The sequence below is a fragment of the Mixophyes fleayi genome, chromosome 3, assembly GCF_038048845.1.
Source record: "Mixophyes fleayi isolate aMixFle1 chromosome 3, aMixFle1.hap1, whole genome shotgun sequence".
NCBI lineage: Eukaryota > Metazoa > Chordata > Amphibia > Anura > Limnodynastidae > Mixophyes > Mixophyes fleayi.
The window spans coordinates 152,260,330-152,276,100 of NC_134404.1; the positions used below are offsets into that span (position 1 = coordinate 152,260,330).

The window sequence follows — 15,771 nt, forward strand, 5'->3', positions numbered from 1 at the left end:
ATTCGATAACTTTTTCATTTAAGAGAGTTTCCATTAATTTCCCGAATACTGATGTAAGGCTCACTGATCGGTAGTTGCTTGCCTCTTCCTTGCTTCCACTTTCATACAGTGGGACTACATTTGCTCTTTTCTAATCCTCTGGAATAACTCCTGTAGCTAGTGACTGGTTGAATAATTCTGTTAATGATGTAACCAGCACCCCTTTAAGCTCTTTTAGTGTCATTGGATGTATCCTATCTGACCCCATTGCTTTATCCACTTTCAGTTTTGAGAATTCTGTTAGAATCTTCTCCTCTGTAAATGTACTTTCATCTACCTCATTTTTATGACTATACTTGCAGCCTAACTGTGGCCCCTTCCCCTCTCTTTCTGTAGTGAACACTGAGCAAAAATATTTATTAAGATGATCTATTATTACCTTGTCTCCCTCAACAAGACTCTCGTAATCTCTGTCCTTCTTTCATTTATATTCAATAGAGAAAGGAAGAAATAAAGGAAGCCACGCTTCCCTATATGTTTAAAGTACGAAACGCTGCCAGTTGGGAACAAGATGAAAGAGAAGGGTCCCTTTACCTCTTATGATTAGATGAAATAAAATAGAAGTTCCCTGGCGCAGAAATAGTACTAAATAGTAAACAGAAAACAAAATTTATTGGATATATTCCTGACCACTTATTTGGTCATATCAATAGGAATAAACAGACATATATAACGAACCTTGGTCCGGACCAAAATAAGAAGCCAAAAAAGAGTCGAAATCACATTATTAGATGAAGTCCCACTCACTAAATAAATAAATATATATATATATATATATATATATATATATATATATATATATATATTTTTTAACATGTTCATGTGTGAGACTGATGGTTAAAAATCACAGTGGAATCCAAAACAGAAAGTTCATCCCTTGGGACGGGACATATAACAACAGTGTTGTGGACTCACCCCAAAAGATGGTGGCTGTGGAGGTGGAAATCAGCCGGAAAGAAACACAGATGGCGGGGGAATAGTTCCGCTTCCAAGATTCCACTGAGATCGGAGGACACCACTACAGGTCCCGTAATATGCGGCGGCTGCTGTATAAACGCAGCTCAGAAAATCTCCAAGTTGTAGATCACTGCAGCACTCACTTCCAGCAGCACTCAAGGGGCGGTGCGCACGTGCGAATAGATGTAAATGAAAGTAATGGCACTCGTTGTGGAGCTAGCTCCGATGGAACCGGTGTAAACTGAAGTACTTCTCCAAGTGCAATATTGTTTAAAACCGACACGTTTCTCCCATAAAAGGGTTCATCAAGGACAATGAACAAAAAACGATCTTATTTATAGAACTCACAGTCAATGAAAAAACATAATTCCTAAATATCAATTAACAAATTAAGCTTCTATTTGTAAACAGTTGCTTAATTGGTCCAAATAACGTACTAGCCTTCATTAGAATGTAGGGCTGACAGTAGTCTAATAAACTGACCTCCTTTCAGTGCTTCATTACGTCGTAGCCCAAGCTTCAATGGGTATAACGTTTTAAATAATTAATAAATCCAAACAATCATAAATGTTGTACAAAACAAATCAATAAATCAAAATGGGGGTTATACAAAGCCAAAACTTGTATGAACTTAAATAAATAGAGCCGCCAAAATCGTTCAGTATCTTACAGACATGTGATTAAACAGGCCATAAGAGAGAGAGAAACAAAACCAGAATTATACATGCTAAAGTGGATGCTAAATATCTCAAACCTTACAGATCACACCACGGGAATTTGAGTGGTTGCCTATTTATAGAAATTAATTTATGTCAATTTCCATATTAAGGCCCCTAGGTGTCAAAGTTTTAAGGTGGAATATCCACCTGGTCTCTTCCTGTGAAATTAGGCGAATATAATCTCCTCTTCTCCAGGATCTGCTGACTTTCTGTATGCCAACAGAACAGAGGGTTCATGGTTGTGGCAGGAAAGAAAATGCTTGGGCACACTATGTGTAGTTAATTTACTCCTGATATTTCTTTGATGTTCTTGCACCCTAACACTTAACTTTCTGATGGTTCTACCAATATATTGTTTTCCGCAGGGGCACTCAAGCAAATATATTACTCCCGCCGATTCACATGATCACATGATTTGTTTTGTACAACATTTATGATTATTTGGATTTATTAATTATCTATAATGTTATACCCATTGAACCTTGGGCTAGGACATAATAAAGCACTGAAATGAGGACAATTTATTAGACTACTGTCAACCCTACATTCTAATGAAGCTTAGTACCTCATTTGGACTAATTAAGCAACTCTTTACAAATAGAAGAAGCTTCCTAAAATCTAACACCTTTATTTTTCTGTGGTATGAATCGGTCCCTATCTTTAAATTAAAGCATACTGCTTGATGGTTACTGGATCCTAGGGTCTCTCCCACATTTACATCAGATATTCTGTCACCATTTCTAAGTATTAAGTCTAATATTGCGCCTTTGCGAGTGGGCTCTCTAACCATTTGCTTGAGGGATGCTCCCTGCAAGGAAATCAGAATGTCCCTACTACTAGTGGAACTTGCAAAAGACCCCTCCAAGTTCACATCAGGTAAGACTAAAGATTATTAGAGTGGGTGGTAAGTACTAAACAAGGAATAGCTAGTCTTATGAGAGGGCTGTTGCATCTAACTCCTTTCTTACAAGTTATTTTTGGGAATTCCAGTCAATTATCTGGAGGAGGCGCCTGTTTCATTTCCCTTTTGGTCAGGCCCTCACTCCTGGTAACTAATATATTCGGACAGGAGTCTTCCCTATCGTGAATATTTAAAGTCCTGCGTCAAAGCCCAGCAAAAACTTGATGTGTCAGCAATAGGAGTGGGGTGCTCTTTCCCAACTTCAGCCCATAGCCTCAAACACTCCGTTTTCCCTCCATTCCACAACCTTTCCCTTGAGTAATTGCTGCCGTCTTCCCCCTAGGCCAGACCGAAAGGACATGTGCTGAACAGTTGCTGGAAGAGAGGTGTTACTATCAGATGGACCCGTTGAGAAGAGATAGGCCTTTTACACATAACCAGCTCCTCTGTGGAAAATAAATTAACTGGCCAAAGGTTTTGTATCATGTGACCAGTAAACATTCACTCCTAATTCAAGAAAAGTAAAATGCTATGCAATGAATCATCCTTGGAAGCTATAGAACATATATAACAGTCAGGATAACAAGCTTTGCTCTAACAATGCTGTATAGATTGTGAAATGCATGGAAATGTGATTAAGGAGCAGTTGCTGAATTCAGCTCATCATCTTAGATTAAATACCTCACAAGGACAAACTGAGCCGTACGTATTACACTCTAATCTTAACCAGGGATACTATATTACTATAGGCAATTATATAGAAAGTATCTTTGGACTTTCATACAAAAGACTTTGCTATGACTATAAACACTCAGCCTATTGGGGTATCGTTAAAATTATGTAATTAGATTCTGGCCAGTGATTGTGTTTTAAGCCCCTCTATATTATGAAAAAGGACCGTAAATTATGATGGTCTCAGTCTTTGCCGTTTGGAAAAGTCACAACAAGCTCCACAGGTTGACAATCAATTAGTGTCAGATTTGCCAAGATTCACTCATGAATATATATGAATATGTCATGTCCACCTACGTAAAAAGAACCCTTCATGATACAATGTTGGAGAGATGAATATAATGGCTTGTACACCCTAAGTTTAGCAAGAGGGCTTTACTTGTAGCGTAGTTAACTAATAGACAACTATTACATAGACTTCCCTCCAGCACGAATGCAGCTACTGTGACTGCACTGAAGACAAAACATAATTCTACCTAGTGTGTATGACTCTAGTTGCAAAATATGTTTATAGGTTATCTGTTCAGTTGTGTTGCAACACTTCCACTTTAGTTTTGATACTTTATGGCAAAGGAGATAAAGAAATTAAATTGACCATTTAACTTATTGCAGATCCAAGTTCACCATCTTTAATGATTAAGTTAGCAGCAATGTATACATGCCACTGGTTTAAAATATAATACGTCTATAATTAAACAATTCTCTTTGCTATTGTTTTATCCAGAATTGTACCACCCCCATTGACATTATGGAAACACACAAGTAAGTGGTTATTGAAATGGATAATTAGATATTTTTAATTTTAAAATAAAAACTTTCTTGGCTTAATCCCAATTTAGAATAGTCTATTCAAAAATAAAATGTCCTCATTAAAGATTTATCAAAAAGTTTAGTGACAAGATATACGATAAATGTATTTACTACAACGTGTTGCTACCAAGATAAAACATATGCAAACTTATACGTGCCAAGATGGATGCTGTGATCTTTGTTGCATATAAACTATTTGAATAAATTCCTGAAATGAAAAGTGAAAAAAAAATACATTGAAAATGTGTATCATTACGAAAACAACAGATAAAGGAAAAAATAGCCCTCATTTTAGGAATAACTGTGTAAAAACAAACATGAAAAAAAACTTAACAGTTTCCAGCATTAATTGAATAACACTGCCCCCTAGTGAGTATTTATATTATCAAATAATTTCAATGCATGAAGTATCTCTTTACAGAGATCCACAAAAAGATAAGTTTTCTACAACAAAATGTAATAAGCAAATCATTTACATAAGAAAGCTAAGTATAGAGACTTTGTGATAAAATGTTTTATTTAAGACATAGTGGAGTTTTGCATTAAGTATTGTTCCTGAGCAACAGTCACATTGAGTGTCAGTCAAAATATTCATATGAGGACACCCCATTAGTATAAGTGAACTAAAAAGGTATGAGTTACAGGACTTACAAATCTCCTTTCACATTTCAATTATTCTATGAACATAGAGGAGATTACCATGTCCTTAATATTAATCATTAAAACTTGTTTGTGTGGTAATTAATCACCTACAGGAATTTCTAAGGATAATTATAAGGCACCAAGTAGTTCCATAACAATACATACAGGTCATAGTTCTCTGAGGCGACTTCTAATATACATAATAATTCACAGTAGGGGGGTGCATTATTCATTATAATACACTAGGGGGTAAATGTATCAAGCTGAGAGTTTTCCGGCAGGTATGAAATCCAATCAGATTCTAGTTATCATTTATTCAGTACATTCTACAAAATGATAGCTAGAATCTGATTGGTTGCTATAGGCAACATCTCCACTTATCAAACCCGCTGAAAAACTCTCAGATTGATACATTTACCCCTAGGTCTCCTAATGAGCACTGATGGAATGATTGCCAAGGCCAATTATCAGTTATGGAATCCGGAATGAACAGTTATACAGATATTATTTATAGGAGTTAATTTCAGCATTAACATTACTTGTGTATTATATAGAGCTCACTCTTATTTCCTGTTCAGGAAAGAAGGAAATATCTGAAGTATGGTGAGAGCAGTGTTATAAATGCAATGTAATGTAATTATATATGTGTGCATAATTAGTGACAAAATAACAATACAACACTGTATACAGTGGGTACAGAGCTGTGAAGGGAACAATATGAAGAGTATTGGAGGTATGGGAGTATAAAGGTCAGATAAGACACTGGTAATCGATAGAAGAGGATGAAAAAAGGGGGAAGATCCTCACATGGACTTGTAAAATAGAAACTTCTAATTAAAATGGACGGATATTGTAAATAAAGCAAAGCTGAGGTCCAAGGGATGTGACAAGAGAGAGAAAAAGGCAAAGCGCAAAGTTTGAGGCATGAGACTCATGAAAACCTCACAGCAAAATGCAGTAGAAAAATTATCTTAAACCAGTTGTCATTAGTTCTAGAAAGGGTGCATAGCTAGGCCTCCCATATGCCTCAGTTTTATCACAAATCTTGCTTTTGTCCACTATAAATCTTAACTCATAATGCTTAATTTCCCATAATTAAAAGTTCTGAAGTCTTTAAATTAACATGATTAATGAGGTTGAGATCTTTCAACGTTTAACTTATAAGTTACCAGAAAGAGTGTATTAAGGGCTGAAAATCCTTCATGTCACACAGTTGTCCTGGTTTTTCATTCAACAATAATAGGAGCCAGATGCATGTGCTATACGCTCAGATGTTTGTTCTTGCACCTATCTCCCCTTATTCATTTCCATCACTGACCCATTTTGCGGTTCAAAAATGATTAAATGTTGTGCAGTATTGGTCAAGGAAAACCAGGATTAATATATAGGGCCCGATTCATTATGGCACCCAAAAAGAACGTACTGACATCGGGTATCCGCACGTCCGAATAAAACAAGGAGCGGATGTAAAGATACATCTGTTGATCAATACGGGACTGATTTAACACTGCGGAATACATCCAATACATAAGTGGAATATAAAGTCCCAAATGAATGCACAGAAACCACCCCAAAACTATTCAAATAATGTCACCTGTTAATAATATAGTCATTAATGACAACACATTAAAAAGCAAAACTATTTCTCCAGAAAATTGAGAATTATACTCACCGTTAATTTCCTTTCCTTTAAATACTCCATGGCAGCCCTTACAATGGGTTAATCACTAATCAGCTATGTGTAGACAGGAAGAATTTTGTCCCAGCTGGCTCCTATATAAGGTAGCTCCTCCTCTTCCTCAGTGTTTTTCATAACTTCCCAAGCCTCCTAACACATAGCTGTCAGAACAAGGGTGGGAAAATATAGGGCTGCCATGGAGTATTTCAAGGAAAGGAAATTAACGGTGAGTATAATTCTCAATTTTCCTTTCCCTACTCCATGGCAGCCCTTACAATGGGACATACCAAAGCTGTACAATAATCGGGAGGGCAATAAAACCAACACATTAATAAGGTCAAACAGAAAATTTATTCACAGCGCTTGCTGGAAAATCTTTCTACCAAACTGTGTCTCTTCTGAGACCGAAACTTCAAGAAGATAATGTTTACAAAAGGTGTGCATCGACGACCATCCGGCTGCCTTACAGATATCGGTTGCCGATGCATGGGTTCTATGTGCCCAGGAGGTCACTACCGCCATAGTTGAATGCGCCTTCAGTATCGTAGGTACTTCACGCCCTTTTCCCCCCTCTAGGCCTGTGCAATCACTTCTCTGATCAACTTCGCCCATCTGGGTTTGGGTGGGGCCTGTCCCCTGCAAGGACCTTCAGGAAGTACAAATAATTGCTTTGTCTTCCTCAGATTTTTTGTCTTGATAATGTACGTAGATATAGCTCTCACAACATGTAGAGTATGGAAACGTGTTTCGTCATTATTAGTGGAATGAGGGTAGAGAGATGGCAGAATCAACTCCTGATTGATGTGCAAGGAGGATACCACCTTGGGTAAATAATCCGGATTAGTCTTCAAAACTACTCTATCTTCATAGATATTCAGAAAGGGTTCTTCACACCACAAAGCATGTATGTCTCCTATTTGACGAGCCGAAGTGATAGCCACCAAAAAGAGCACCTTGAGAGTGAGGCATCTAAGAGATATGTCTTGCAACAGTTCAAAAGGATAGGCTGTTAAGGAGTCCAAAACAATATTAAGGTCCCAAGGGGCTAAGATTGGTGTCCGTTGGGCGTAACCTCTTTAGTGCTTGAAGAGACTGGAAGATAAGACCCTGAGATGCCAATTTAATATCAAGAAGGATGCTAAGAGCATATACTTGTACCTTTAATGTAGCAGGAGCTAGTCCTTTAACAAAACCATCTTTGAGAAATTCTAACACATCCGGCATACTGGCAGACATGGGATCCTTCGCCATGTCCCCTGCAGAAGAAATACTTTTTTTTTTACAGATTCTGTAATAAATCATAGAGGAGTTCTTTTTCCTGCCCTGAATTAGAATGTCTATTACTTCATCTGAGACCCCTTTGGATTTCAGTAATTGCCTCTCAGTCTCCATGCCATCAAACTTAGGGAGTTTGGATTTGGATGTAAAATTGGACCCTGATGTATGAGGTCTGGCCTGACCGGTAACGGCCATGGATGTTCCAGCAACATTCTCTGTGCTACAGCGAACAAGGGATACCTCGGTCATGCCGGGAGGACCGCTATCACCTACACTTCTTCCCTCCTTATTTTCCTGAGTATCTGAAGAATGAGTGGAAAGGGAGGAAACACATACCCCAGTTTGAAGTTTCACTGTATTGAAAGGGCATCTATCCCTAGGGCCCTGATGTCCCTGTGATGGAAGTAGAAGAGGGATACCTTGACAATGCTTCCTGTTGCCATAAGGTCTATTTCTGGTGTTCCAAATCTGTGTTGTACCAGTTGAAAGACTTCTTCGTGCAGCTCCCATTCCTCTGGGTGGACTTGGTGTCTGCTTAAGTAATCCGCCACTACGTTGTCTTTGTCTGCTACGTGAAGGGCTGAGAGAGATCTCAGATTCACCTCTGCCCACTTCATTAGCACGGTTATTTCTGCCACCATGGCTCTGCTCTTGGTACCGCCTTGCTTATTTATGAAGACAACCACAGTTCTGTTGTCGGAGAAGACTCGTAGATGCTTGGCTCGTAGATAGGGCTGGAAGTACTGAACCGCACGCCAGACTGCTCTCATCTCCAAGATGTTTCCCTGAAGAATTCTCTGTTCGTCTCGCTAACTGCCCTGCGTGACCATATCTTGCATATGAGCACGCCAACCTAGTGCATTGGCGTCCGTGGTAAGGACATACCAGTCTGGTACTGAGAGTCACACCTTGTTTTCTCAGGCCTGGAAGCTGCCACCAACGTAAGGACGGCCTCGCTGACCTTGAGAGTTTGACTTTGGAGCATAGAGACCCTACTGTATGATCCCACTGTGCAAAGAGGTTTGCTTGTAGATCTCTCATATGCCATCTTGCCCACGGGAGGATTCCTATTGTTGTGGAAAAGATCCCTAGGAGGCGCAGACATGTTCGCGCTGACACACGGGATTGAACTTGAACTTGGTGCGCTAAGGACTGAATTTTGTCGGCCCTCTTTTGAGAGAGGCAGACTTTGTCCGTACATGTATTTATTTGCATTCCTAGAAACACAAGCTGTTGGGATGGTATCAGATGGCTTTTTTTCTATATTGACTAACCAACCGTGTCGTTGCAGGAACTTGATTACCTGAGATATAACTTCCAAGGCTGCTTCTTCTGACTTTGCTGAAATTAGAATATTGTCCAGATACGGCCACAAGGTCACTCCTTTTTCCCCTGAGTGCCGCTATGAGAACTATAAGGACCTTGGATTAATGTTCTTGGAGATGTGGAAAGGCCAAACGGAAGGCACATGAACTGAAAGTGGCGCCCTAGAATGCAAAATCTCAGAAATTGTTGGTGATGAGGTGTGATTGGAATATGGAAATATGCATCTTTTAAATCTATTGCCGTCAGAAAATCTCCTATTTCTATCGCTTTGAGAATTGTGTTGACAGATTCCATCCGGAAATGTCTTGCTCACACATAGCAGTTGAGACTCCTTAAATCTAGCACTGTCCTGAAGGCACCTGATGGTTTCTGGATGAGGAATAGTCTGGAATAGAACCCCATGTTTTCCTGACTTGATGGCACTGGTACCTCTAATACAAAGTGCAGGATAGTGCAAGACTAAACTTCCTTCCTTGCCTAAAGTTTTCATTCTGTTTGCTCTCTTTTCATTTAGTAGCTCAAATATGTTTTGCACCAACACCTTTGCTATCTGCATAAAGTGAAGGAATTTATTAATATTTTACAATACTGAATGCTACTTAATTCTGTGTCTAGCAGTCAAGTGATGAATTGATAGCTCCTATTGAGGCTGACCATTTTCAAACTAATAACAATGTTCTCAATGCCACTCCCCTGTGAATTTCCCATTCACTTGAACAGAAAGTTCTTGGAGGTGGGGCAGAGACCACACAGTTGCCTCTTTGAAACAGACAACCAGTAATAGGAAAGAGGAGTACACTGCTGATGTGTTACAAGAATGTGAGTTGAAGGGAATGCAACTCCCCAAGTTAGTAGCATTTACTATTAAAGTCGACCCAAAAGAGAATTTTCAGTTGCAGGTACAGTTAAAAAATTTTATGTCTGGGCGCAAGTTGCGTTTTTAAAAAAAAAAAGAAAGACGACCACGGAACTTGAACTTAGTTCCAACCATATTCAAACTGAAGTCTATCTCAAGGAGCATTACGATATGAATCTGGGTGTAAGTGCGCTCTGCCTAAACGGCACTTCCCTTACGTAGACAGACAGAACAGACTGCAGTATACACACAAGTGTATGTACAATATAAGATCACATCAGAACGTACACAAAAAATATTCTATTCAAAAATAAATTAACAACTATAAACAGTATAATCATTAATGTAAATATGGACTTCAATTTTTTTTGTTAAATACATAAATCAAGATGCTTTCAATGAGTTGTGTACATACATTGCATTTGTATAGTCTCTTACTTGCAAACACATGTTCTATTCTAGTTAGTGGCACACATACATGTAGTTTTAAAACAAATACAATGCCGTGTCAATAATCACGATCAGTCAACACTTACATCTTACAGCCCTGTAGCTGGTGCAAATTATATGATAAACTTTACCAAACTCCCTGGCGCCATATATGTATCATCAATTACAAGTCCAATTTACAATATACAACTTAATTGAACTCAAAAAAATCTTTAATTAGTCATTATAGTATTACTAAATAAATGTGCAGTACCATATATACTCATAAAATGTCAGCAGGTTCAATCATAAAAGCCTGCGATCGAAAATAAAGTTTTAACTAAATGGTTCTCTGTCCTTTTACATTCACTCGTCAGTGGTGTATAGTGGGCAAAGATTTCAAAATGTTACCATGTTCTTCAATCGCTAGCATATACTCGTTGCGTAAGTACTCACGTTGCAGAAATTCATCCTTCCCTTTTATGTTGCGCAAACTCGTGACTGGGAAGGATTGAAAAGATGTGCAAATGATATGGCTGAAGCCATGCATACTTACAATAAACCCAGGACTTTAATCAGCAGCATTTGTGTCGGCACACCCTTACTGTAAAATGCCTAAGTTATGCCGCCCTTCAAGTTGTAGACGTAAGTGTCATTTGCGATCGGACTTGAATTGCATGCAATTTCATTTATTAGTGTAAGATCTGTTTCTGAGCATGCGCAGGGCTATTTCGCACAAGATACTCTTCACAAATGGACTTACATCCGAACACAAGTCAGGTCCTCTATGTACAGTTCAAAACACCATGGTGCACCTGTGCGCCTATGTGAACGAGACAGTGCACATAAAGCTGCACACAACTCTGCAAACTAGAAATATGCTTAGGTGTGTGGGGAGGCAGAAAACACGTATTGTGCAATGTAAAGATTACATTAATGTCCTACCTCCTACCACTTTAGAACCACCCTAATCATTAAATTACACCTTACCTTATTTTCTTAAAATACTTAGAGCTGGTGGAAAGAAAATAACACAGCGAGGACCACCACCAAAAATATTTATCCATTTATCTCAATTCAATGATCTTGCTCAGCAAGATTAAAGTTTATTTTAGCTTTGGTTGGAATGCACTGGCTCCGCCTGACTTCATAGCCATAGGTGCACTTGCGTATGGATGTTTTAAAGTTCATAAATGAGGATCAAAGAGTAATAAAAATTACACAATCTTTCATAGCTATTTGTACATTTGCAATCATATTATATAAAACATTCCCAAGACTATTACAGATGGTAAATAGTAACAATATAGCCTAATGGTATTTTTGCCAATTCCTGTTTATGGATAGTATTGCTAAGTCAGTTAAGTCTGGTAAATAGAGCTCATAGCTAAACCTCTAAAAATAGGTTGAAAAATGTATTATTGTGGTCGATTCCTCTTTGTGGCTCACCTCCAGCAACCATGCCTATTGCAGATGGGTAAACAGAATGTGTTTATAATAAATTTAAGAACTGTCTCACCATACTCCCTGACGTATATTTTGCTTTGTTCATTTCTATGTACTTCCTAGGATATTTTGTGTACTGACAGTGCACATGGGAATCTTGCTCAAACAATAAACATGAAGGGAAGAAAGCAGGACGTATTCTACTTTCTCCTCCATTCGCTTATCAAAGAAAGAGGATGAAGGAGAGACAGATGGAAAGACACCAGTGTGCACATACACCAACACTGTTTTCAGGCACAATATATTTATTTAGCCAAGTTATGCTGAACACATATCCAATGGTTATACTCTAGGTTTTATGACTGCCAATTCACTTAATTCTCTCGATAATCTAAAATTGTCCTCTGTTCTAGTTAGTTGGTCACATGAGATCATGTCTTTACTGATCCCATGATTGTTTGATAACAGTCATCATGCTACTTGTATCACCCAAAAAATCTTGGATCACTATTTAGAACATTTGCTCGGATAGTTATACTAGTTATTAGACTTGAGATGTTTTCTTGTTTGAACTGAAACATTGATATGAATGAACATCACAATACACATATATATATACATACACACACACACTAATATATATATATATATATATATATATATATATATATATATATATATATATATATATATATATATATACACACACATACATCACACACAGTTATGTGGTCTTGTTTCTGTCAATTTGCTATCCTGAGACTTGAGAAAACCAGAAGGAGAACATAAATTATTGCTACTGTTGCCTGGTGGTTACACAACCACAGATATGATCATCAACTACCTTTTTCTAGTCACTTTGAGGATACTGCTAAACAATAACTCCACTCTAAACTAAAACCTTAGTCACTTATTTGTGCTCCTCAAATAGGGCAACTCCCACAATTCATTGAATGATAATCTGCTGCTTTGGGCTGGCTTTCCTGAAACTGCTAGTGAGGTTTTTTGATTTATGGAATTTAGTATGTTTTTGGTGTACTACTCCATATTTAGGGGGAAACAAATCTACTCTCTGAAAGGCCAAAGTCCAAAGCATACTGGATAATAGATACTGGGTGGGATTCCATAGATTTTATTTCTAAATGTTACATAATCATATGGAAATAACACACACACACACACACAAACGCGAATGCTATCAGTCGTATAACTTATTTAATATACAACAACATGTATATCAAAACGTATTTTGTTTCTAGCAGCGTCCATTTGCAGTTACTAATCAGTAACTAATTACAGTTAATTGGAAATTGATTTAATTTGAGAGCCTTTGAAAGCTATGAGAAGATAACAATATTGCAATTCAGTATTAAGCTTAATATGTTTTGTAAAGCATCATTATTCCCTATAATGTAACTAATCACAAGTCCTTGCTTTTACCAGAGTGGAAAAATAGAACACATGGATGATTGCATTAGATCAACGGTGGGCAACAGGCAACCCACAGCCCGCCAACCATTCACCTGCAGCCCCCAGCTGGCTGCTCCCAATTTTGATCTCTGCTTTGTGAAAGCAGATAATAATGCAGACCGGGGGCAGCCAACTTCCGCATCACATGACCTCTTCTGCAGAAAGCAAGGAGGTCATGCTGCATAACACAGGACAGAAGGAGTGCAGTGTGCTCTCTCTCCTTTCTCTGTATAGCCTCTTTGGAGGTCTCGAAGAACACAAGTTTGTCCATCAATGCTTTAATTCAATAAAATCTACAAACACATTTCCACTTACACTTGTAATTTATTTACATATAACTCTGTTTTTGCCAATGCAAATTATGTTTGCACATTACTAGCACACAAAGTTTAAGCCATCAAACTTTCTATCAGTAAGCTAAAAGAAAAAAAAAAAAAAAGGTTTATTACAGGACCATGATAAGTGTTGATTCATTAGAAATAAATGTAAACTAGTAAGAAAAATACATAGTGGCCATTTTTAAAGAGCACAAACATTTCCTGGCACAACCCTTCTAGACCAGGAAGTTCCTGACCAAGGGTTTTGATTTTATAATAGGAATACGGGCTATTCAACATTCATGCAAGCAATTCCAGGTATGGAGGCATTGGTGATTTTCTCATTCTGGTGAAAATACTAGACTTGTGGACACAATATTCCAGAAAACTTAGACTAGGCAGTGATTTTTAGTTGATATACAGGTGGTGATCTATTAAAAAGTTTTTCCCCCAAATGGTTCAAATTCAGTTAAAATCACCAGAACAACCAATGGGAATTGTTTGACATAATTTTTAAACCAGATTTTTAGAGAATCTAGTTGACTAAACTAACAAAACCAAAAAAACACCACCAGTGATATTTTAAACATGTAGCTTTTTCCATTCACTTATATGAATTCCAAGGGAGTTTCCAGTATGTGTGCTACATGTAGAAAGCCCATCACCATATCACCAGAAATTCGGAAGGCTTTCACTCAGTAGCCAATTCAATTGACCACTGAAAATCCTTGTTTATACTCATTCACTGTACATGTGTTTTAATCATATTATCAAATTGAATACTACACTATATGCTTCTCTCTGTCTTACCTATGATATCAAACCAGTGTGATGCCCCCAGTCTTCAATGGAATCCAGTGGTGTCGGCATTAATTACAGATAAGCCTACTTTTTCATGTTTTGGTACGCAGTTTGGAACATCCCAGAATAGGATTCCATGCACCACACACACCCAAGCAAAAGTATCAGCTATTTTTTTCCAGATGCTCTAAGGTCAAAAGTACCACTATGAGTGGGGTAAATGAGAGTATAAACAAGGGCTGTCTACAATGATTGTGGTTTGATTGGCCAAACTGATTTGTATTAATCTTCAATAAAGGGGCTGCAATTAATTCCATGGTAACAGGAGGCCCACATTTAATGTCTATCAAATATAAACTATAGTGTCCATATGTAGACAGGAGGTACAGACAGCCTTCTGCTTTGAGGCTAAACTCTACTATCTTTTACAGCAAAGGCCTAGATAATAAACTATTGCTGCCCATAGAACAAGTAAGTTGCACAGTCATGTGGAGGGACCATAAACATTACTGAAGGGAAGGGTTACTTCTTACATTCTTATTACTTTAAATGTAAAAAGTAATCTCCTGGCCTTTGTGTTGCAATATGTAAGCCAGTCTTCATGTAAAATCTAATAAAAATGTGCTCAATAGATTCTACTGTACCTGCAAAAGTTCACTTGTTCATAACCCACATCACCGTAGTGGATCAATAAAATAAATCTATAATTTCAGAAGCAATAATTGTTAAAGAAAATATTAACTCTTACCTATCCGTATTTTTGTAACTGACAATCAGTGCTCATTGTTACCATAATAATGGAATGTTCAGCATTACTATAAATTGGTTGCTTCAACATAATGTAAGAGAGATTGTCATGGCAAGTATTTGTCTGCCAGCCTTATACAAGTATCTGTATAATTATTACTTTCAAAAGCATGACAGTATACCACTAAAATTAAGTTTTAATGTACAGGTACATGTTTTCAGCTGTGATGTAGTGTTCCATTTCTAATGAAGGCCACTAGATAATAAGAAGATAAAGGAGAACAGAGCTATCTAACATTCACAGTGGAATAGTAGTTCATTCGGGAAAAAGTACATTATTTTAGTTCTGAAATGCCTGAATCATAATCATTTAACTTAGAACACTTCAACTATATTTGAAATTCAGGACAATAGAGAGGCAATTAAGAATAAAAAGAAAAAAAAAAACAAGACAAAACTTACTGTGTAGGTGATTGCTGCTAACATTCCAATCAAGGTCAAGGAACTAATGGAGAAAGACAATGCATCCAGACCATCTGAAGAACAAAGTTATACGTGGTGAAAATAACATAAAAGATTATTATCATCATCAGTACTGTTATTGCTGTTTTATTTCCAAATGT

The 15,771-nt window shown here is 37.5% G+C and overlaps 1 protein-coding gene across 1 annotated transcript in view; it reads right to left on the minus strand.

Annotated features, from left to right (window-relative positions):
• Window positions 1-15,771, minus strand: part of LMBRD1 (LMBR1 domain containing 1) — a 193,248-nt gene that overhangs the window by 65,569 nt on the left and 111,908 nt on the right. Inside the window, exon 7 of the mRNA XM_075202580.1 lies at window positions 15,611-15,684. Coding sequence (XP_075058681.1) covers window positions 15,611-15,684 — 74 coding nt within the window. The remainder of the gene's footprint in view (window positions 1-15,610; window positions 15,685-15,771) is intronic.